General features: G+C 36.8%; 1 protein-coding gene across 1 annotated transcript in view; it reads left to right on the top strand.

Moving 5' to 3' along the window:
• LOC105045282 (probable histone-arginine methyltransferase CARM1) overlaps positions 1–26,502 on the top strand; it is a 76,987-nt gene that overhangs the window by 14,991 nt on the left and 35,494 nt on the right. Inside the window, 1 exon segment of the mRNA XM_010923512.4 lies at positions 5,226–5,322. Coding sequence (XP_010921814.2) covers positions 5,226–5,322 — 97 coding nt within the window.

Genomic DNA, 26,502 nt, shown 5'->3' with positions numbered 1-26,502 from the left:
CCAAGTTGGTCTAAGGAATCAGATTAAGGTTCTGGTCAAAAGGGCACGAGTTTCAAAACCACTCCCAACAAGTATCATATATTTTAGAGGGCAAGCCTTAGCATAGTAGTAAGGTTGCTCCATTGTGACTTGAAGGTTATAGGTTTGAAACATGGAATAAGCCTCTCCATACGTGTGGGTCAGGCTGTGTACATCTGATCCTTGCTAGACCATACAATGCGGGAGCCTTGTGCATTGGGCTACCCCTTTTTCCTTTTTTTTTTTGTGGTAAAAAAAGATTATTTTTATGCATGAAAGAACAGCCCCTACAATCAGCTAAAAATAAAGAATCAGAATGTACAGGAAATTTAAAATCGAAATGTTTCAAGATCCCACCAAACAAGCTAGTCCGACCAAAAAAAATCAAACATCAGATTCTGTCTAAAAGCATTTGACCCTCAAACTTGGTCATCTTGACCCAGTTAATCCTAAAAATGATAGTGCTAGAGTCACCTTCATCTATATTTGCTCCACAGCATGTCAAGTCAATACAGCTGCACTATATTTAGCAAAGAAATTGGGCCATTCTATGAGAACTTTCCCAATGAAGTTTCTCATTATAATTTCTCTTCTAGAACCTCCATTGCAGACAGATACATGAAAATTTGGCTTTAGCTGACCCATTTGTGGGGATTTTGAATTAACACGGAGTGTTTGAGAGGAAGTAGAAATAGGGGGATCCTAGATGTCTGCATTTGCCATATATGTGAACTGATATTTGATTGATCAATCCGACCTTAATGACTAGCTCTTGTGCCAGCATAAATGAATGGCTAAATCACCAGCCTGGATAATGATGTTGGCCTTGAAAAACCTATAGGCTGTGCTCTATCCGAAGGTACCAAATCACATTAATGATAACAGAATGATGTGTTATTCATTTGAAGATTCCAACTTTAGCAGTTAGAATACTCATCTCTGAGGGCTGATGCCCAAATGTTTTGGTTGAATTCCTATCCAAAATGCTCAAAGGCCCTATGCCAACCTGCTCTAAACACCAAAATAAACATGCTCGATAGTTTTAGATTTTCAACCATGCTTGGGACAAGTTCCATTTCTCAATCCATGATATGAAAGAACCTCAAAACTTGACAACTGCCCTCAATCTAATTTCTGTAGAAACAATGGACTCGCATTTGAGCCTTCACCTTCCAAATCCAATTGATGTTGTTAGGCAAGAAATCAGACCTACCTCAAATCCTCCTATAATCCTTAGCAATTTTTGTATCCATCACCAGAATAACTTTTTCAGCATCACCCCATCTTGGCTGAGGCACAGAAGTTGCGACACAAGTTCATTAGCAAAGTGAAGTTTCAACAACTCAATGTTCCAACGCCATAAGAATTCACATTGCAGAAAAAAGACAAAAGGAATAGGCAACCATGAAACAGGATAGGTGAGATCCAGGGATCTTGCTAGGAATTGAGACTCAAAAAGTCTCATCAAACTAACAGTCCATTGAAACTGATCGTGTCAAGTGAGCAGCCATTCAATCAAATAGGGTTTTAGAAGCAGAATAGGATTTAGGAGTATGCAGACCAGTTTCCACAAAAATAGTACTAGCTAGTTTTCGCCAATTGTTGGATGGTTCAAGAACAAGCCTACTACCTGACTTGGACTTGAGAGCACAATGCCAATCAATAGAGCAGGTAAGCCTGATCCATCAACAGATTGTGGTGAGCAAATAAAACCTCAAGTAACAAGATCTAAAAGTGGATTAAGCACTGAAAGAATCCATTGAACTCATCTGGTTTGGGACAAGCTTATGGATAAAATAGGGTGTCCCAGCAGCTCCTTCCACTGTGAGATTTAGGGAGGGTCAAATGTTTGCAACCTTACCCTCCTGTGCAGAGAGGCTGTTTATGTGTTCCGAACCTGTGACACCCAAGTCACAGTGGATCAACTTTACTGTTGCACCAAAGGGGAAAAAGCTTATTGATAAGCTTGATGTCTCTCTTTTGAGAAGCTTGCGCCATCGGTTGGTCCTTAGCATTAGGTACCAAGTTACTGTGATACTTTGACAAGGCTAATGAACCTTTTGTGAAGTATTCATTATAATATTCAGTTTTCTAGGGAAATTTCAAACAATTATGCCCCATGCTATTACCATCCTTTGTGCAACTATGTTTTAGGGTCTGTTAACAGTTTCATTGATTCCGAATATGCTTGCCTCTTCAGCTTGTACCACCACTATGTCAACTTCCCAATGAGTTTTTCCTTGAACTGATTGGAGGAAATCAACCATTGATTTGACCATCCATTAAGCAGTTCTTCTTAATCATTCCTTCTGCTGTTTCTTGTTTATCCATTGAGGCTTTTGCTGCTTCATCTTTTGGCTCTAAGTGGTGCATTTGTTTCAGAGACATAGTTCATCTCAAAGGTCATGTTGCTTTTATTCTGGGGCATAAGTTGAGCTTGACTAGTGCTGCACATATTTTGTTGGTTTGATACTGTGGGGATTTGAGACTCTTAGATTAGAACCCAGATGAGTTTCATATTAATGAAATATATTGTAACAGCATTGACAGCTAAAGTCACCCCGAGGTTTCACACTCGCTTTGGAGACTTGCTGCCAAAATTCTACTGAGATTGACCTTAGTTTTAAGTTATGTATTGTTTATCTTTTTCATATTTTGGATCTCATTTATTCTCTTCTTCTATATAAATACAAGTTCACTGATGCAAGGAAGATAATTGTGAAATAACTGGGTGTTTGTCACCTAATTAGTGTCTGATATCACTTTGCATATAACCCTTCTTAGGCCTTTACCTAAAAATTTTGGGAAATGCAATGGTTAGTGCCAACACATGCTTCTCATACATCGCCTTTTGTTTTAGCTATTTAATTGAGCCTTCTGTATACGGCATGTGTTGCCTTGTCAGTTTTGTAGCGTAATGTATAATCTGATTCACATATAAAACAGATTATTATATGGGAGAAAGCAAATTCACCATGCTTCAGTCAATATAGTTCAATCTAAATGTTACCAATGGATAAGACTTGTTACTTTGGACGATAGATGCTAGAGACACAAAAAGGTGGGAATTAGCAGGAGAACATAATTTTTTTATGGAAGGATCATTTGCTTTGCTTGCAGTTCAAATTTGTAGATGGACTGGCTGGTGAGCGTGAGGTTTGTTGCCACAATTTAGTGATACCTGCTCCTGAGCTTTAGCAACTTTGTTCCATCTAGTGTGGATTGCTTGAATGGAACTGTTCTTCTGTCTTCTACTATATATAATGGGAAAGCCTTGAGCCTTTACGTGACTAGCCTCGAGGACTGAAGCAGGCCCCACCTTAAAAAAGCAGTGAGATTTGAGGCAACATACATGCATCCCAATTTTGATTAAAGAAAAAAAATATGATACTAAACTCTCTCTTCCCCATATGCAGGGCACCTCAAGCTCCACCACCCTTGCAAATATTTTTTTAAAAAATATTCTTTGTCTCTCCCACAAGTTCTAGAATTCTACACAACTTTCCTTCTTTCATTAGAATTTTTATAGATTTAAAACCCTTTTATTCATTTTTATAGATTTAAACTCATTTAGCAAAAAAGTAATTATGGATGAAACCACAATAAACTCCACATCTGAAAAAAATTATGTGCATGGTGGTCTGCACCAAAAAGGAGAAGAAATTATTCATTCTCTGTATTTCTTTTTAAATTTAACAAAACAACATGCAAGCTGTGAGGGGATAAAAAAATGTATGGGTGCTCAACTTGAAGGTTTTTCTCCTAAGCAGATTTGTTTTCCTTTCATTTTCTTAAATACCACATCAAAAACTAGTAAAAGTATAGCCAAAAAATTTAAAAAATTATGTTTGTCATATTATTGATTGGACTATGGGACTCTCTTGCTGTCGAGGTTTTTGCATATGCATTGCACGTCCTTAGCTTTGGTGGAATATAATGTATCAACCATCATAAAATGACATAAAGTTCCATTGTGCTTTGACTAAATACATCTGCATTGATATTTTAATACAAAGCAACATAAGTGTAGTCTCTTAAATAAATGACAACCAACTTTCCCCAGTATAATATGTATTGCATTTGCATTTCACTTTGATGGGTGGATTTATGAACCACAGTGTGATTCATCAAATGAGAAATATCTTAGGATTCATCAAATGAGAAATATCTATCTTTTCTGAAGCATATAAACCAACATTGAGCCTCTATTATTAGTGTTGAGTTCATACATAAGAACTTTGGGCAAGAGAGGGTGCGTGCCTTAATATAGAGACTATTTTGTATGAAGGGAAGTCCATGTTATCAATTGCATCCCTGCTCATGCAGTAGAGTGATCCTTCGCTCTTTGAAATAGTATTTGAATAAATTGTCAGAAGAGTGTGGATGGCAACAACTCTCCCACAAGACTTGCTAGACTAATTGGCAATAGCTGGCATTTGAGTATGTAAATATTGGCAATCACCATAGCCAAGGTCCTTTTCTCTGCTGATATAACACTTTTTTCAGGATGATTACTCTTATCAGTTATCACCTTGTTCCTCATCTACATGCTTCCATGTCACCACATTTAAATACTTTGATTTTCCACTTAAGTTGGTATTATGTGTATTTAATCTTTGTAGAAGTTCTCATTGGCTCGCTTGGACCTCAAATGAAATGCCCCTTGCGGACAGTGAATATTATCATATATCATAACTAGTCATTTTCCTAGATTATGTTCTTGACCATATTATTTTGCAAGAATGGAATCTAGAAAACATGTCTAGTTGTGAGAGGAGTTCTAACACATTTCTACAAGAACCTATCCAGAGTTGCAAACCTGAGAATGTGGGTTGTTTATAAAAAACCTTAAGTCGTAGCTGTTTCAGGGAGGTTTTGGGTGAGATGAAACATTTTCCTTGTGAGAACCAGGTTGATTCCAATGCGAATATTTTCTTTTTCTTTCTGAGTTCAATATAGCCATTTGTGATGTTTCTGGTTAACTGAAATTGGAGACTGTAACCTAAATTCGTAAGGTCTTTTGGCCATTTTTTCCTTCTTGACTTTCTTGGTTTCTATATTGTTCCCTCCTGCAATCTTGTTAAAATTGTATGTGGCTGTGTTTGGGTGATGTACTGCTGGTGATTTAGATGTTGACAGAAATTGCTTTGGAATAATTTTCTGAATAATGTAAATAATAGATTAATATATTATCAAAAATCTTTTAGGCACTTTGTTAGTCAATGAAAGGATGTTGGAGTCGTATGTGATTGCAAGAGACCGATTCCTTGTCCCCAGTGGAAAAATGTTTCCATCGCTTGGAAGGTGTGTACAACTATCAAAACTGCTACTAGTATTTTCTTGGAGACACTGGTGCCTTTTTGGTGTCATGCCTCTATCATGGGGGATGGTAGCATTGGAGGCATCTGTGTGGTGCTGTTCTCTCCATTAGATTTATTATATAATTCTTTTATCATTTTATGAAATAATTAGATAGTATATTTTATACCTTGTTTAAAGAGAATTCATGCTTGACTATGATAACTTGCTAGATGATGCAATACATCGGTAAATCTTGTTGGTGTAACTATTCGTACATTTCTTCATAGAGATCTTTAAAAGCAATGGAATTGCAACATAAAGTTAAGACTCTGACATGAGTTTCAAGTTGGCAAGTTATAATGGTTTTCAAATTCAGCTTAGATATCTGTAATTTGCAAGTGTATGTAGTAGTATAAAACATTGAACCTACTTCCTTGAATCATGCCTGCTTCCCTAACAATGTTTTCATAAAGCTGCAGTCTTCTTGTTCCGTGTCATCCCTGTGCTACTAATTGTCAATGTCATTCTTGTCTTTATATTAAAACATCTTACATTCTAAAAGTTGGAGATTCCACATTTACTCAATATTTTGAACTCTAGCCGAGTGACAGATCCTTACTAAACTCTTGTAACTTGTAAGAGGACCTGGCTTAATCTGGTTTTGAATGGGAGTTCAAATGATTGTGAATTAAAAGAATGTTTTTTTTTTTTTTTTTGTAGTCGTAGGTGGGTCAAATATAAATAAGGGCACATAGTATACTAGGCAAGGATTAGTTTTTTGCTTTTGACCAGCATGGTATGTGTCACCGTTTATGTGTCAAATCAGACTGGGTGGTACGAGGTGTAGCCTACCAACTTGGTAGGGTAGTGGTATTGGTATGAGCCTTGGTATCTTCTCTTATCAACATATGGTACTCTTTGCTGTGTTGGTTCCAACAATGCCAGATATGTTGTTACAAGTTCGTATTATAGGGTACCAGGGCATGCCATGCCATACAAGATATTGGACCAGTATAGGGCCTGGTACTCACACTTAAAAAGTTAAAACATGGTATGCTTATTTTATCCTACCATGCTAACATGCAAAACACCAGCGTGAAAAGATGTAAGGTCTATGATGAGATTTATTGCTGACATGCTACTTTATTTAATTTTGTCGTGATAAAGTTTTTAGCTACTTTGCATTAGAGTCTTTACATGGTTTTAAACCAATTAACACAGTCAGATATTATCCTTAATATTTTGGCTGATTGTTGTTTAAAATGTGCATAGTTTCAAATCATTTGTCATAAATCATTTTAGATGCTAAAGGCACAAATAATTCTTCATGTCTCATTGCAATTGATGTGTTCGAATTACCTGTTCCATGGATTGCTCATATATCGATAATTTGATACAATTGTAGTGCTGTCAGAAGCTGATATAATATGGGCTAACTTTATTTATAACTTAGTCAATTAGATTGTAATTTTATCTTGATACTTCACATTTCCATATATTAGGCTGTTGAGTCCTCCAAATAAAAGAGCATATAATTGACAGAAAAAATCTCTGCACCATGTTGGATTGAGATTGGGCTGTTTAGGATGTTCTGGCACATACTAAATTTAGAAAATTTGGAGCTTGTTCTGCTATGCATCAGCTTGTATTTGTTTCTTTATCTTCAAACTGTATCAGAAATAGTTGATGCAAAGTGATAAGTGCTGGAAGCATAGGTTTGATTTTAGGATGTCCTGAAACCCTGTACCTTGCTGGTAACATTTCAGCACTCCATGCTTGATTGATACAGCATGGTATGGATGGGCACTTCCCAAGGTAGCCTTAGAAGGGCCAAAACCAAGAATTTAAGATTTTCTGAGTTAACCATGATTCCTGATTTGCTATGACATTGTAGTCGCAATTGTACTTTCGTTTTTCCTGCAGAAGAATGATTGAAATGCTCCAGGAAAAAGTAGGGCAGCATTTTTCTGGTCAAATAAATAGTGGAATTTGGAAAAATCTTGACATATGGGTGAGCAAAGCTAGCCATGCTTCCTACCATGTTCCTCACTTGCAGTGAGATTAATGGAATATAATTACATGAGAAGCAAAACAGATGGTCATCAAGATTATGATTGATCGATGCAGTGCTGTAATTTGAGAATTGAAGAAACAAGTACATAAATCAAAAGGTTAACAAAGAATTATAGGGTGTCAACATTGTCAGGGAAATTGACCTAAACCACTAATATGGCCCCTCATGTTGAATTTTAAGATGCTTCTAGAAGTGGTTGGCAAGGTTGCTTACAACCCGTGCTGGAAGAGGTTAATACACAAAAACAAACTTGCAAGAGTTGTATCGTTGTCTTACTACCTAAACTAATGAAAGCATCAACATTGTAGTAGATGGCTTGATATGGTCTACAATGTGGAAAAGCTTGTCACAGTAAGATGGGAATAATTACATGACATGATAAAATATTGGGAAGGAGATGACTAATAATCCTTGATGGGTAAACTAGGGCTTGCCGTTATGGTCATACCCCTCCACTTAGCAACAAGTGGTTCTAGATTTGAATCCTGGGTGGTGCTTTTTGAAATAAGGTTTTAAATACTAGTATCAAAACCTGTACCATTTTTCCATTCAAGCAGTATAGCATTGGTATTAGTACAATAACTATGTCGATGGTACATATCGAAACTAAAAATACCAAAAAGAAAGAGAAAAATTGTTAGTAGTAACTTGGTTTGGTCAGGATGGTGCCGTCACCATAGACTGGTACAACCTTGTATCGGTATGGTTGGTTTTGGCATCCTGGCTTAAGTACCGTTGCCAATTTAGCATGGGAACGGTACTATATTGATGGTACCATCTTTTGGCTGTGCCTTTTGAATCCATGTTCTATGGGGACCTAGGTAATTATAGTGTATGTTGGCCTTCCATTTCTCTCTCTCTCTCAAAAAAAAAAAAAACATTGATAAGTGACAAGTCTAAATCTAGGATGTAAAGTGTCTGTTAGAAACAAATTAACCACCAAATGATTGTTTCCCTATCCAAAACAAAGATTCTATTCCTTAGTTTTTTCTTCGTCTTCCATTGTTTGATCATATAAGCATGTATGGACCTTTGAGAATATGCCTAGTCTCTCATAAGCCGATAAAACCAAAATCTAATACCTTGTTTGGATATTGATATCCTTTCATGTTTACCATGAAGGGTTTTTGAATATCAAAATACACATGTAGGTATGCATTAAACTTTGGATACCTATTTGAGAATTGAGAGAATCTAATATGTTTTAATCCAACAATGGTGCTCCTGAATGGATGGATGGTGCATACACTGAGAGGCTTTGAATTTGGTGAAGAAGGCCCATGACAAGTGACACTGATGCCATGCTGAGCTACCTTTATCTTAGATGTGTGAATTTTGGAGTGAGTGCGAGGTGATATCTTTATATGTACTTCTTAGTATAGGTACCTACAGCATATATTAGACTAGCATGTAATATATGAGATTGCAATTTAAAAATCTACATTTTTTATGTAGTTACAGTACAACCATTTATCTCAAACAGAGTTCCACTAAGGTAGTGTTCTGGATACTTGTAGTTTGGAAATGCATGTAGTTGGGGTTAGATGTGGTTGTAGTTGCTAAATTTGCAACTACATTTCTAGTGTTTGGTCCATTAGGTTTGCAATTGCAGCAAAATAAAATCAGGTTTTGTTTGCCTGTAAATTAGAACTGTAAATAAAATCATGTTTGTTTGCCTGTAAATTTGAACTGTAATTGTATTTGGTTTTACTATTTAAGCAATATTAATTATGCCTCAACCATGGCCCTTGTTGGGACTTAAATCCATCATAAATATGCCTGTAAAGCCTTTTTTTGATTGCAGTAGTTTGTCTTAAGGCCAATTTGGCCGTAGTTGGACTTATAGGATTTTGGTGGACTTACAACAATTCAAATCAAGTTATGCTGAACTGATATCATGTCATATACTTGTCAGCTACCTGTTCATACCATACCAAAACATAGGGTATGGTCTGGCGTGCTGATTCTGAACTGGCACGCCTTTTTTTTCTCTCTCAATTTCTTTGAACATTTAATAAAAATAATCATTTTTTGTGTTTTGAATGATTTTAACTCTAATTTGATATTTTTTGATGACTTTTGATTTTTTTTTTTGGTTAAAATCGTAAATTTGATGTTTTTATTATTCGCTACATCTTAAATGATGCTTCTTGATCTTGAGTTGAAGTTTTTAATGTAACAATCAACATACAACATCTAAAATCAATTAGTGAAATACAAAACATACAATGATTCAATCAATTAGGTGTTTCTAAGGTACAATATACATACTGACATTAGAAATTTGGAGTGTCGATGTTTGTTGAAGATGTCGAGATTGTTAGCATAATCAGGAGGCACATAGCCCACCTCTTTATAAGGTACACGTCTTGAGTTATAATTGATCTTAGATCTCTTACTGAAGCTCTGGCTTGGAAGATGTTCTGTTTGATAATACGGTTGTGGAGGGATCCATCCGAATATATCGGCAGCAAAATCCTATCCATAAGATGCTCAGACTGCATAGGATAGTAGATATTAGAAGATGTTTCAGATGCATCAAATCCAAGGTTTGTTGAACCGGTATCGCCGACCGTTTCGATCGGCCGCGGTACGGTTCGGTATGGTTTCATACCGTACCGAACCGACGACCCGAACCGGAAGAAAAAAGAGAAATTGAAAGAAATAGAGAGAGAGAAAGAGGAAGAAAAAAAAAGAGGGGAAGGAGCCGGCGGGGCCTCCGACTGGCCGCCGTGGCCGTCGGAGGGCGCCGTCCACGCGTGCGGCGCCGCAGGCGTGAAACAGGGGCATCGCCCCTGTTTTGCAAATTTTTTTAAAAATATGGTTTTAAGTGAAGTCGGCAAACGATTTGCCGGCTTCACGATTTTTGTTTTTTTTAAAAAATTCTTAAGTCGGCAACCCAGTTGCCGACTTCATAAGTTTAAAATAAAAAAAAGAAAGAATCGAAACAAACGTCGTCTGTTTCGAAAAAGAAGGGGGTGGAGTCGCGGAGGGGCTCCGTCCGCTCGACCGCCTCAGACCGTCGGCGTCGGCTCGTCGGCCACCGGAGCCTCGCAACGGAGGCACCGTCTGTCTGGTAGGTTCCCCCCCCCTCCGAGCGCTCTCTTTTTTGCTCTCTTGAAAGCCCTATCGGGCGATACGGGGTTGGAAGTCCTCTGACGACCGCAGCCGACCACCGCCGGCCTCTGGCGGCTCCCACCTCCCTCCCTCCCTCTTCTCTCTCTTTCTCACTTTCCATTCTTTATTCTTCGGTACCTCTGGTGTACCGATTTTACCGACCTAATCGTGCGGTTTCCTGCTGGCCCAATACGAGATGGGGTGTACCGGTCGGTTCGGCACGATATGGCAAACTTGATCAAATCCATATCTGTATGGATCATAGGCTGCATGTGGTTGCTAGTCATGGAATGCCGAACCGCTTCGAATTGGATGGTTCAAGGCATGCTGAATGTTATTGACAACCAACTGGTGTGGTTTGGGCATTCGATTTGGAATGCTAGTGAAATTAGAGCAAGAGAGAATAAAAGAGAGGAGAGAGGAGGGGAGGGAAGGAGGGGAAAAGGCCGATGGTGGTTCGTTGAGGCCGTCGAGGCCTTCGGGGCTCCCGGTCCTCCGTGAGAGGAGATTAGAGAGAGAGAGGGGAAGAAAAAGAAATGGAGGGGAGGCTATTGGAGGGCTGTTGGATGGCTGTCGTGCATTTGAAACAGGGGCAACCTATCCTGTTCATCGTATTTTTTTTAATGGGATGCATAGTGAAGCCGGTGATGGGTTTCGAACAGCGGCGACTTCACTATGCATCGCATTAAAAAAACACGATGAATAGGTGTAGATCGTTTGTGCTTCGAACCCACCGCATCCATGGGGTCGATTTGATCGTCCGACGGTCACGATCGCCATCCGATGGCCTCTCTGCCCCCTTCCCTTCACTCTCGCGGATCGTGGAGCCCTAGAGGCCTCTGCAACCCCCTTCGGTGGTCACTGTCGGCATCTCCGTCCACATCGCTTTCCTTCCCTCCCCACACTCTTCCTCGATTTTGTTTCTGTATCGATTTGGGCCTGGTGTAGTTCAATATGGGGGCGTACCGACTCTACTATCGATCGATCGGCACGGGATCCTGTTTCGAGTTGGCAAGCCTGCGCGAGTAATAGGATTCAGCATACAACTCGAAACCCGAAATGTTTGTGGATTCTACTTCACGTGCAAGGTCATCTACAGCTGCATCATATCCGAAATGATCTCGAGGAGCCCATCTTCTGTATGCAATTGTATCCTCATGGGCTTTAATCGTGGTTCCCATCTTGCGTGGCAGGCATAAACTGGGATCTGCTGGGTGAATCGAAGACTATCTTACAGTTGTCTCATATCCATTCTCTTCCTAGCCACTAGATCCTTGATCATCAAAACTATCATCATTGTTCTCCATGGTCTTTAGGTCTGAGTGAACTGACTTCTCCACTCTCTCCATCGGAGTTGCAACTGCCTCTCGTTTTTCTTTCTAGTTGTATTGAGCAGCTGTTTGCTTTCCCTCCGTGCCCCTCTCACTTGGCTATATGTTGGGAGGATGGATATTGCCCTCCTAACAAAGTCAATCGGATAGTGTGGAGGCTTTGTCTAAGCAACTCGTTCATATCTCTGGAAGATATTTCAAACATGGAGTCATGATTGGCTCCCTATTGACTATTGTGGCTGTGGCTAATCAGCTAGACACGTGCATGGAATGATGCGATCTACTGATTGCTTTGCATCCATCCTAGCCTCATTGACTATGAAACTGGCGTTCATGGAAGTGATTCTGGCTTATCGAGCTTCAGCTCTTGCTACTAGCTCATCAGCCATTCGATCATGTAATCATGCTCAGTGATGTCAAAGGCGTCAAAAGGCGTGCCTCAGGTGCTCAGGCGAGGTGCCAAAAGGAGTTATCGTCCCTCGATATTTCAGGCGATGTCTCTTCACTCAGGCGCACGCCTTTGGCACTTTTTAGGGCTTTTCTCAGTGAGGTGAGGTGTTTGCCTTTGGCACCTCAATGAACTTTATGATTTTTTTTTAATGACTGAAGATGATACAGTCTTTGGAGATGAGGATGAAGAATTGACATGGGGGGCTATAGCAAGGGCAGCAGATGTTGGAGAAGCAGGGAAAAAAAACTAGAAGCCAATTCCAAAAAAATAACTCAAGAGCAAAGTCAAAAATAGAGTCAAATTCAGCTCCTAATATTGAAGAGATAGAGGTTGATTCAGATGAGACAGAAGAAAATATTGAAGGATATAAATCCAATGAAGGAGGAGAAGATGAAAGTAATGACAACTATGAAAGTAGAACTGAATCTGATGATTCCATTGATGAACTTTAGGCTTTAGGGCTGTTTATCGTTTTTGTTTTATTTATATGATTCCACTTTAGGACTGTTTATGTTTTTTGTTTTATTGATGAAACTCTGCTGATGAATTTTAGGGCTTGTTATGTTTTTTGTTTCATTCATGAATTTAGAGCTGCATATGGCTTGTTTTCATATACTTTATTTTGAACTAGTTGAGTATTTTACTGTTTTATATATATTTTGTGCTTAAATTATTAATTATATGGTAATTTATGTTACAATAGTTATCTCTAGTTGTTATTTATTTATATATTATATTTTTTGCTTTTTTTTCTCAATTTTAGCGCCTTCACTTGAGCAAGCGCTTTTCCAGCGCATCTTGCCTCAAGGCGCTAGACCCCCCCAAGCGTCGTAAGGGCGTCTTTCGCCTTTGACTACCTTGATCATGCTCATCTTGAACGAAAGCATTGTGGATGGGATCCTGGTATTTCAGCTCTATTTTATCCTGATTGCACTTCAATCTCAACCTCAAATTGTAGTGGATATATACGAGGTCATTGAGAAGCCTTTATGTGAAACAATTTTTTTGCTTGTTGTGGTTGAGGGCGAAGGTGCACCAGTTGCACTTGTAGCCACTCGAGGAGGTTTTCTGGGAGAGGATCCGGATGGCTAGCTGCTTAAGACGTCTCATTGTCAGACCAAAATAAATCCGCTATTCAGCTACAAAAGCATTGAGGAAAATTACATATAAGATAGTATCATGTTAGTACTTATTAAATGTCAGGTAATAGTTATTGATATCTAATATATCTGGATTCATAATTTTTTTACTTATGATAGCTGTTGAGATTTTAAAATTGTCACTGCCTCCCTAAATATTTTTATCTACGAAAAAGAGATGTGTTATAATATAATGATTGAAGATATGAGTTAACTTTGTATGCTTCTTAAGTTAACTTACCTCTAGTGGACACATGGTGGCGATGAATTCTGGATCAATCTTTATCTTGTTGATTGCATTGTGTAGGACGGCTAGAAGTTTCTCATCTATATCAATTCTAGGTATAGTGCATTGAAATCTTGGGTTCAGATAATAAGTTACTAATAGAGTTTGCAATTGTTTTAGTAAAAATATTTACAAGTATGGGAATAGTTAATTTCAATATTCTTATTTAGCTACTAGATACGACTTCCTATCCATCTGGTAGTGCCATCTCTGCTCAATGATATTGATGTACTCCTAGGTATGCTTTGAATCTACCTCTTTGATATGATTATTTGGCATCTCCATCATATAATATAAGAGGCCAATCTTGGGGTACCTTTCATTGTCCATAGCTCGAAGCACTTCATATAATGACTTGATAGCCTTCAATATCTTATCGGCCCATTGCTAGAATGTCTACCTCATCACCAAGCTCTTCATATGGCTCCCCTCAATGTTGACCCTCGCAAATATGTTTTTCTGCTACTTGGCACTGATAGACATTTGACACAGGCTTGCTTCTCTTAAGAAGGCTATCAAGTGCAATATGGTTAGTTGCAAACCGTGTCACATTTGGTCTCAAGATCTCCCCTCTTGTTTACCTCTTCATTAGTGATAGGACCCATGTCTGTTATAAAAATAAAAATAAATCTAGTGATGGACTGGGCTGTCTCTATTGTTTGCTACCCTTTATGAATTTTGCCAATCTCCATCAACATAATGTCGATACAATATGTAGCATAGGAGGGTCTAGAAAATATATGGCCGTTGCTCCATCCAGATCTCTCTGGTGGCCTTATAGTGTCGCTTGTTATCAGTGATAATCTGTATGATATTCTCCTCTCCTATCCGATCAATCACCTCTAATTTGAGAATGCACATGGTGTTGTGCATTTGATCGGATGCATCAACTGACTTCCAGAAGAAAGTTCTTATATCATAATATGTTGAGAAGTTGACACTTCACTCGATAGGATTGGTTCAACCATCACACATCACGTCATCCCATACATAGGTCACTTTGGTATCGGGCAATCCACTTCTATAGCTCCCCGTTGTTGTCAAGAATCTCACCATAGATATCCTTTAGTCATGGAGGATCTACACCTGGATCAGCAACATGTATGGTGGAAATGGTAGATTTATAGTACATGTTGCTTCTTGCATTCGCTACAATGTGGTTGAAGTGGAACCAGAATGCAATAGCTCACTACATATCCGTGTTTTCTTTAGCATGGTGTCAATCCTCTATTGCTTCGAATCTTTGGTGAGGAAGGCATATCGATATAGATCATGGATGGTGGCTTGTGAAATCTCTTTAGATGACTTCCTGCTGTCAAAGATTCCCAACATGGATGCAATATGACCACCGTCTCTACTGACAGCTCTCTTGATTCAGGAGGTTCTTCTGAACTCTGGATCTACTCCGTCGAACCCAGAAGCAGAGCTTGACTTGTACGATGAGGGCCTAAATTGAGCTTTATGCCTAGCCATCTTATCTTGCTATTGTTGATCATCTAGGCTTGGTTGAATGTGGCCTGGATCATGCCTCATCGTCATTTGGAATGGAGGCTTCCCTTGACTCCTTGGAGTGATAGGAAGGTGGATCTATTGCTCGATGATCTACCTCCACCTTCTATGTTGCCCTCTTTTTCGTTGCGCTAAAGTTAGCGAAGTGCTTCTTCATTAGGTATTGGACTTCAGGTCGGTGTTTCTGACATGTTAATACATCAGGATAACCACTAGTCAGATGCTGCTTCAACCTGGTTACCTCTTCTCTCTTGAACTTTGTATTGTACCAGTTGCACCTCTTGTGTTGTCGATCAAGAGCATTTGCTCACGATCCTAACTAATATCAACTCTGAAATTTTTCTCAGTGGATCTATTCCTGCAGGTTTAAAAATAGTAAAATTTTGTTATGATGAAAAAATATTTTTTTTACATCATATTTCTGAGTTATCCATAGTATAATTTTTCATTTTTTTTGTATTAGTTATATATCTTAATATTTTGAATTTAAAAATAATTTAAGTATCAAAAGTTCAGAAAAAAATTTTTTACTTTAGAAAATGCTTCTGAATTATGTAATATGTAGTACTAATTTTTCATATTTTTTATTGATTATATACTTTCAATAATTTAAAAAAAATTTAAAATATCTATTTGAGCTAAAATCCATGTAACACGCTACCATGGATGCTACATATGTTTTCTCAACTCGTGGTTATGAATCAAGATTATTTATTTTTTAATTTTATTCAAATTTGGGCCTAGGCTACTGTGGGTATGATCATGTCCAAATTTGAATAAATAGATAACAAATTTAGGTCGAGAGTAGCTTGCATGCTCCTAAATGAGCTTCTAATTTTATAGTTATGTTTTGGATTTTATTTTTAAAATTTTTTTATCCAAAAAATATTTTTTTATTTAAAAAATGGATTTAAAAAAATTTAAGATTGTGGTCTCATGGTGTAGACCATCCATTGATTTATTATATATTATGAAATTGTACCAAAATCAAAAATTTTAACATGATCTTATTTATTTTTTAATTTTTTTTGTCGATTTTTGGCCTAAACAAGAAAAAAAGAAATAGAGAAAGGGAGAGTGGAAATACCTGGAAAGTGGCTCAAATCTTGCATTTGATTGTTTAACTCGGTGTTTATTTTTGATTTTTGGGGTAAAATTGTGCGGATTTTGAAGTGGGGAGGCATGAGAAGTGATAGAAGCTTCTCGCAGGCTCTCTTCAATTATAAGGGGGCGGGGGAGTCAATTCAACACCAAACTAGTTCACACCAGTTTCGCTTTGAGCTGCTTGGTTTGGAGCAGTTCACACTGGTTCGGTGCCTAAACCGACTTTGGGGCTGAACTGACCTGGTTCTCTGGGTGGTTCGGTTTAGTATGCCTTGAACGGGTGATTCAAGGTGGTACTGCATACCATGATTCAAACACCGAAAAAATGCCACCTCTTGCAATCAGGGTTTAATTACATCTAGGTATCGGTATCCAATTACTAGCTAAGTATTTTTTTTGTATCTTTTAAAATGATTTCTGGTCCTCTCCAACCATCGTTCTTGGCAGTCAAATAGTGTACATTAAGTAAATTCTGCTTGATATCATCAATTAATTAATTAATGCTTGGTCCAAACACTTCCACTGCAATCTCAGTAGTTTACTAGTTCTTTGATGTTTGAATGATCAGCATTGCATATTTTGCTCTGCGATCTTACTCCATATGTTGCTCTTTGCTAGTGCACATGAGCTGACCCAGTGTTCGCCATACTGCCCCGTATTGAGTGATATAGGATATCATAACGTAATGGTATCATACCATTATGTGGAACTGCCCCATACTGACACAGGCGTACCATACCACATACCGACACTATGGTGCTATTTCATTGGTACGGGATCTGATACTGAAATGGTGAACCGTGAATTGGTCACTTTACATATGATGAGTCAAAGACCACAGTATTCACGTAGATGTTTTGAGAACCTGAATCAACTCTTATCAACTATTATGTTATTAATAATTGCTATGTAAAGGAGATTAAATCTTGTTGCTTAGCTATTAAGCTGCACAATGTCAAGTAGGCTAGAGAACTTCCTTGGTCATGAACGGACGAAGTCTTTATCTCTTAATGCTGTTGTACTATTTGTTTATGACGTAGAATGTGGTTAATTGATTGCTTTCTCTAGATCTCTTTCTCTTCATAGTTTTCTTTTCAGTATCAACTAAAATCAGCAAATTGTCGCTTTTTTTGTAGTAGTCCTGGATAATGGTATCCATAAGGTCTTGTTGTTGAGGACTCAATCGTAATCATCTGGCCTTTTCCCGCTGATTTGGAATTGGCTTTTGTGGATTCTCATTAGCCAAGTTTTCCTATCCAGAGACACCTCTAATGTTACTTCAAATTTCTACTTTTCCTTCCTGACAATGTCCATCAATGCCAATTTAAGTCTTCCTCTTCTTTTTTAAATCTTAAACGCAAACTAGAGTACCTCTACTTATAGGAGCCTCATCAAATCCTTATGTAGATGTCCATATCCTTTTAATCGATTTTCTATTATTTTCTCTTTAATTTATGCAACTCCTGCAACCCTCTAATATATTCATTTCTTAATATATCATTCCACACCTCCATTCTAACAATCTCTTTATGACCACATTCAATGTGTTTTGATTTACCTTTTTATAGTTCAGCACTCTGAGCCATACAGTATTGCAGGCTTTACTATTGTTCTATAAAGTTTGCCTTTAGTCTCTAAAGTTTGCACCTATCACATGATATCCCAGATGCACCTCTTCACTTAATTCAACCAGCTCTGTTTCGATTACATACGTTTTCATCAATCTCTCTTATTTTGTTTAATAGTTCCTAAATAACAAACTCGGTCACTCTGTGGTATCTCTTATCCATCAATCTTTATTGATGTTCAAGATCTTGATCTTGAAGATTGTGATAACAAGAACAAACCCACAACCCTTTTATTAGAAAAGAGAAATGCCTTCTTGTGTTATTAAATAACTGCAAAACATAATAATAATTGCTTTATCTTTTTAAATGGTATGTTAGAACATATTTTGAACTTGCATACATGTCTAAGGTGTTCCCAAGAATGCTTCTATATCTCCAGAGCTGAACATTGAGTCAAACATGATTTTCAGTCCTAAATGCTTGGCCTTTACTTTTCTCATTTCTTCTTCAAGTTGGCAAAGCACTCCTTAGTTTAAAATCCAGCTCATTTGTTTCAGTGATTTCAGATGTGTTGATCTGCTCGGGAGAATACGGTGAACAAAGACATTTTCACCTTATCACTTTACCAAATTTTATTGGTCATATGCATGTCTAGGGCTGAAAACGGGTTGGATGGTGGTATATCCATGTTTGTATCCATATTTTTCAATGAATACGGATAGGAATATGGATATTAAACAGATATCAAAATTAATATCCATATTTGTTCTAAATAGATATGGATACGAATCGGATATTAAGCATATCTGTATTTGTTATAAACGGATATGGATATGAATCAGATATTAAGCATATCCGTATTTATTATAAATGGATACAGATACAAATTGGATATTAACCATATCCATATTTGTTTATCCAGATATGGATATTATTCGGATACTATTTCAGATATTAATTAAATTTTAAGCAAAATTCAATAATGAAAAATTAAATATAATGATATGATCATAAAAAAAATCTAAGATAGTCATAATCATAATCCAAGATAATCATAATTATATGCAAGAAAGATAATTATAATCTAAAACTCTATTAAAAACAAGAATTAGATCATAAAAATCTAAAATATTCAGGAAAAAAAATAATATGTACTTTATATTGAGAATCCAAATGATCACCAATACTCTCTCTAGAAATGTATAGTCATCATACTTGTAATAAAAATACCTAAATGCAAATATGATAAAATAAGAAGTCAATTAAAATGATCAATACTTCTAAATAATAATCATTCAAAAAATAATAAATATGTACTTTCTCGCTAGAGCTCCTATATTTTGACTTCATCATGACAAGAACCATAATTTTATTTTAGATCTATGGCATCTAATATTAAAAGAGCAAGAATTTAAATGATAAATAAACCAAATAAGTGGCATAATCCCTATAAGATAAATTATATAAGAGTAAAGATTTAAATACATAAATAGTATTAAAAATACCATCACCATTCACCATTCGTAATCTCATTCAAAGATAGATCTTAAATACATCCTATAAACTCAAATATCTTTAGAAAAGTTTCATAAACTATTACGTGAAATAATTCAATTGAATTGAATAACATTATATGACAATCTTTAATGCTCCAATCACCCTGACAAAAAAATGATCATATTAGCATAATAGTTTCAACATATAAAATTAATAACTAATTTTTTTAAAACTACATGTCATATTCATTTACCTTATCATAATATATGAATTGACATTGATTTGTTTGAGTCTTCAACAAAGATAGAATACTTATTCGACATAATAGGAGAATCAAGATCATGAATAACAGATGCAATATGACTTAAAATAAAATGAAAAAATTAGTAAAATACTAGAAATAAGTTAAACTTAACAAAAATATGATGTAAATATAGCATGTTATCTTTTTTTCCAAATCTTAGCCAATATAAATCACAGCTTCAGCAATATTAGGATCTAATGAACTTTGAAATACATCTATCACTTGTCCACGTGTATTAAATGCTAATTCTGAAGCTACAGTAGATATTGGAATTGCCAAAATATTTCTTGCAATTCGAGATAAGATAGGACACTTTGGACCATTAGATTTTCATGCATTTAAGATATCAAAAACATCACCTTCAACTTATGGCCAAACATGTTCCTCCATATATATATATCCAAATCTATTCTAATCTGTTGCTTTTGTGCATTCTCCTTTATAAATTGTGCGAACCTTTTTTTTCTTTCTTCCATCTTATCAAACTCATCAGAAATATATCTTCTATCTCTCGATGAACCAATATTATGAAGTGGAATAGAAGGAAATTTTCTTTCATACTCATTATAAAGCTTCAGAATGACATTATGAACATTATTGACCTCTTTTTTATCATTTAGAGAATAGATATGTGAGTAATAAAATTCCACCATCTTCATTTTATAGCGAGGATCTAGGAACGAACCTACCATTAGCATAACATTAGGTTGTTGCCAATGTTTGTCAAATTTTTTCTTCATTAATAATGTCATAACAAGAAAAATTGATCCTTAGGATTTGTGCACTACTCAACAGTTTGCAATTGCATTTCATAAAATTCTTGAAAAAAGAGATATGCAGTTGGATATGTTGTGCTTGAAAGGAACTCGGTGATGTTATAGAAGTTTTTCGAAGCTTGACAAAAAAAATTTACCTCTTTTCATTGATCATTTGTTGGACATATATCAAATTTATAAGGATCAATACACTGCAATCTCTTGAAGGCTTCTTTATAATAAAAAGCATCCTTAAGCATCATATATGTAGAGTTGCACCGTGTAGGGATATCAAGTGACAAACTTCTACGTGTTTCCAAAGTACATTCCTTAGCCCTCTTCTCAAACTCTAGCTGTAGTGAAGAGCTTCAAACGATCTTCACCATTTTTCGAATATTTTCAACTACCATATTAATTTTTTTAGTCCATCTTGCACAACTAAATCGATAATATGTGCAGGACACCTCACATGAAAAAATTGACAGTTATATACAAGTGTTCCTTGAAGTCTTTTTATGATTTCTCTAACACAAACATCATTGGCACGATCATTGTTCAATGTTAATACAAATAATTTATGATCAATATTTCAATCAAGATTTTAAATCATGTGGGATGGGACTGTTCTGATTTTTTCGTGGAACAGGATGCTTCCCGCCTCGTCTTGATACTCGGGACGGGATGTCCTAAGATATCTCGATCTGGATGTTGGGATGCTGGCGGGACGGTTTTATCCCGACATGGGATAATACCTTATCCCAGTGATGTTCTGTCGGGATCTGGATCCTTGATTTCAATCAATCATATTTTTGATAAATGTATTGCATAAATTGACTCTTGTATGTCTTCCTCTCATATGCATAAAGTTAATTATTTTTTTTTCAAGTTTCAATCATCATCAATGAAATGTGCTGTCACATATAAATAAGACTTATTTTGTCTGGAAGTCCGTAAATCCATAGTTGCACTTATCCGGTAAGAAAGTAAACTAAACATCATAGATCTTTTTTTCTCCTCTAAATGTGTCTCCATAAGCCCCTTTCTAAGAGTTGTGTGACTCCTTAATTCAAAAGATGGTCGCAAAGATTTAATAAAATGAATAAATCTTTCATGCTCAACCATAGAAAATGGGTACTCATGCATGACAAACATCCGTATAAGCTTCTTATGACCAACTTCTTTATCATATGTATCTTATCCAAAGAACAAGTACCATCCTCTCTCTTCAATGATCTTAAATAACTTTTTCATCTACTTTCCTTTCTAGTTCATACTTTGTAAAATCATCCCAAATTTTAGATGTTAGTCTTTTCTTTTTTATGTCCCTCTGTTTGAGTTGTAGGCTCAATTGATTACTGTAGAAGACAGGATCTAGAGAGAGAACCCTTGTTAGAAACATTAGGAAGAGAGAAGAGAGAAAGGGATAGGTAAAGGTAAAAATGATTGTATATCTTTCATGTTACAAGAGGCTTTATATGTAGAGCAATAAAGATCTAGGTACAATGAACCTATTGATCTCCTAATGATATATTTTCTAAACAGGATTTGATATATTTCCTGTTAAGGATTATACAGATTTGATATATATCCTAAATAAGATTATATAGGAAATATTCACAATGATTTATATGTTAACATAATATGCTATTTAATTTAACACTTCTCCTCAAGCTGGAGCGTAAATATTATGGAGCCCCAGCTTGTTATATATATAATTGATCCTCGGTCTCCTAAATGATTTAGTAAACATATCAGCTAGCTGATCATTAGAGCTCACAAAAGTCGTAAAAATAATATCAGACTGTAGCTTTTTTCGAATAAAATGATAATTTATTTCAATGTACTTTGTACGCTCATGAAACACAGGATTCGAGGCAATATGAAAAGCAGTCTGGTTATCGCAGAACAACTTTATAGGCTCATACTGAATAACCCCAAATTCTCCTAAGAGAAACTTTAACCATACCAGCTCACATGTGGTTAAAGTCATAGCACGATATTCCACCTCAGCACTGGAATGAGCAACAACTCCATGCTTCTTACTCTTCCATTAGATTAGATTACCACCAAAAAAGACTATTCAGAGGTAGATCGTCTATCTGAGGGAGATCCTGTCCAATTTGCATCTGTATAGCTAACTACATGGCTATGACCACGATCCTGGTAAAATAACCCTTTGCTTGGTGCACTGTTTAGATATCTAAGAATACGAACAACAACCTCCTAATGACAAATAGTAGGAGAGTTAAGAAAGTAGCTGGCGACACTAACAGCAAAAGATATATTTGGTTTGGAGATTGTAAGATAATTCAAATTTTCGATTAATCTCCGATATCTTCTAGAATTTGATAAAGGCTCTCCCTGATCAGGAACAAGTCGTACATTAGGGTTCATGGGAGTATCAACAGGATGAGATCCTAACATACCTGTCTCCTCCAATATGTCAAGGATATTTTCTCTGATTCATAATTTAACACTTCTCCTCAAGCTGGAGCGTAAATATTATGGAGCCCCAGCTTGTTATATATATAATTGATCCTCGGTCTCCTAAATGATTTAGTAAACATATCAGCTAGCTGATCATTAGAGCTCACAAAAGTCGTAAAAATAATATCAGACTGTAGCTTTTTTCGAATAAAATGATAATCTATTTCAATGTACTTTGTACGCTCATGAAACACAGGATTCGAGGCAATATGAAAAGCAGTCTGGTTATCGCAGAACAACTTTATAGGCTCATACTGAATAACCCCAAATTCTCCTAAGAGAAACTTTAACCATACCAGCTCACATGTGGTTAAAGTTATAGCACGATATTCCACCTCAGCACTGGAATGAGCAACAACTCCATGCTTCTTACTCTTCCATTAGATTAGATTACCACCAAAAAAGACTATTTAGAGGTAGATCGTCTATCTGAGGGAGATCCTGTCCAATTTGCATCTGTATAGCTAACTACATGGCTATGACCACGATCCTGGTAAAATAACCCTTTGCTTGGTGCACTGTTTAGATATCTAAGAATACGAACAACAACCTCCTAATGACAAATAGTAGGAGAGTTAAGAAAGTAGCTGGCGACACTAACAGCAAAAGATATATTTGGTTTGGAGATTGTAAGATAATTCAAATTTTCGATTAATCTCCGATATCTTCTAGAATTTGATAAAGGCTCTCCCTGATCAGGAACAAGTCGTACATTAGGGTTCATGGGAGTATCAACAGGATGAGATCCTAACATACCTGTCTCCTCCAATATGTCAAGGATATTTTCTCTGATTCATAACTATACCCTGATGAGACTGAGCAATCTCAATACCAAGAAAATATCGTAACTCTCCCAGATCTTTGGTCTGAAATTGTTGATGTCATAATCCTTCAGAGCAGTAATGCCATCACTATCATCACCAGTAATAACAATGTCATCTATATAGATAATCAAAAGAATGCATTTGTTTGACTCCGAATGCCTATAGAAAATCAAATGATCAGAACTACTTCTGAGAAGGCTGAACTGAAGAATAACAGAGTTGAACTTTCTAAACCAGGCTCGGAGAGATTGCTTTAGGCCATATAATGACTTTTTCAACCGACATACGTACTCCCTTTGAGCAACATACCCGAAGGTTGCTCCGTATAAATCTCCTCGTGAAGATCACCATGCATAAATGCATTCTTAATATCCAGCTGATGAAGAGGCTAGTGAAAGATAGTAGCTAAACTCAGGAGAAGATGAACAGATGTGAGTTTAGCCACATGTGAGAATGTATCAATATAATTTTGGACAAACACCTGAGTGAAATCCTTTGCAACCAGTCGAGCCTTCAATCTGTCAACCTACTCATCGGGAGAATACTTAATAGTATAAACCCAGCGACAACCAACAATGGACTTACCTGGAGGAAGTGGAATAAGGTCCCAGGTATCCAAAGCACGCAGCGTAGATATCTCATCATCCATCGTCTGCTTCCATTCGGAATGAGCAAGTGCCTCTGTAACAGTACGAGGAATAGAGACTGAAATAAGTGAGGAAATAAAGGCAGAATATCTGAGAGACAAGGATAGATAACTAACAAAATGATCAATGGGATGTTTTGTTTGAATATCTTTGCGTAGAGCAATAGAAACATTCAGGTTAGGAGCTGGTGTAGTAGGACTATCTGGCAAAGAAGTGATTGGTGCCAGTGTTGAATCTGTGGGCTCAGTAGAAAGGATCTCAGATGGTGCATGACGTTGATATGTTTGAAAATTTGGCCGATCAAATCTAGATGGAGATAGAGGAGGAATGGGCACAGGTGATGAGGATGTGTCACCAATGAAAAGAGATACAAGTAGCCCAATAGATACAGACTCCTCATGGGGACAATTGACTTGGACCCAGGAGAAAAATAAGGAATGAACTCAAAGAACAGACATCAAACGATATAAAGACACGATGAAGAACAGGAGAGTAGTACCTATATCTCTTTTGGGATCGAGAATATCCGAGAAAGACACATTTTATGGATCTTGGGGACAACTTATCATGAATAGAAGCAGATTGATGGACAAAATAAGTGCACCCAAAAACTCTTGGAGGTAAGACGTATAGGGAGTCCCTAGGAAATAAAATCGAAAAAGAGAATTTGATCATGCTACACGGATGAGGGCATACAATTTATGAGATAACATGCAGTAAAAATAGCGACATCCCAAAAATGAACAGACACATGTATATGTATGAGAAGTGTTCGTGCTGTGTCAACCAGATGACGATTCTTGCGCTCTGCTATTTCATTTGGTTGAGGCATATAAGCTCAAGATGTCTAATGAAGAATCTCATGAGTAGTCATAAAGTTTTGAAAATCAATAGATAAGGACTCACGTGCATTATTACTTCGAAGAATTTTAATGGATGTATGAAACTGATTTTTAATTTCAGTATAAAATGCAGTGAAAATTGAAAATAGTTCAGAACGATTACGTAATAAATACACCCAAGCCATGCGAGAATAATCATCAATAAAAGTGACAAAATAGTTAAATTTTATAGAATAAATAATTTTACTAGGTCTTTAGATATCAGAATGAACAAGACTAAAGGGTGTTGAAGCACGTTTATTTGACCGACTAGAAAAAGGATGACTCTGCTTTTCTAACTGACATGACTCATAATTTAACTTACAGACATCAGATACACTAGACATCATCTTTTGGAGATTCTGGAGATGAGGATGGCCTAACTGGCTGTGAATTTGAAGAGGCGTAGCAGCAACTGCACACACTGGTGGTCCAGACAGTCGATACAAACCATGGGACTCAAAATTGGAAGCAATTGTCCTCCTTGTCTTCAAGTCTTGCACCACCATAGAATCAGAAGAAAAAATAACTGAGCAATGCAATTATTTAGTTAATTGGCTTATGGATATTAAATTAACAGGAAAATCAGGAATATATGGAATAGAAGATAAAGGCAAATTAGGACGAAGGGAAACAGTTCCCCTATCTTGAATTGTAGTAGTGGATCCATTAGCCAAAGTAACATGTGATAAAGTTTGTGACTCAAGCTAGACAAGTGATCAGAGGCATTAGAATCAAAAATTCAAGAAACAAGGTTACTTGATGAGTGACTAAGACGGGCAGTTGGATTACCATATTGTGCTAGAGCAGTGATGGATGAGGAAGCTTGCTATGATGCTTGGAATTGAAGAAACTGTGTATACTCCTCTCTAGAGATCGTGATATTATCAGAAGTCTGGGCAGACACTGTTAAGTTGTCCTCTGCTGATTGAGTCTGCATATTATGTGCAGTCCGCTGTGGAAATCCATGAAGAGTGTAACAAGTGTCCCGGATGTGCCCATAACAATTATAGTGGGTGCACGAGGGATGACCACCACCATGACCACCTCTACCACTACGGCCTCGACGACCACCTCGTCCACTTTTAAAATATGAATCTCTTGAGAACAGAGTAGACGAGGCAGAGTGATTGGAGGATAAAGCTGCATCAGAATAGTTTACCCCTGTGGATGCTCGGAGTAAACATGAGTAAACATCTGCAGGAGAGG

This window comes from Elaeis guineensis, chromosome 5 (assembly GCF_000442705.2).
Source record: "Elaeis guineensis isolate ETL-2024a chromosome 5, EG11, whole genome shotgun sequence".
Classification (NCBI taxonomy): Eukaryota; Viridiplantae; Streptophyta; class Magnoliopsida; order Arecales; family Arecaceae; genus Elaeis; species Elaeis guineensis.
The sequence above is the reverse complement of the archived record's forward strand: the minus strand, read 5'-3'. Positions and strand labels throughout refer to the sequence as shown.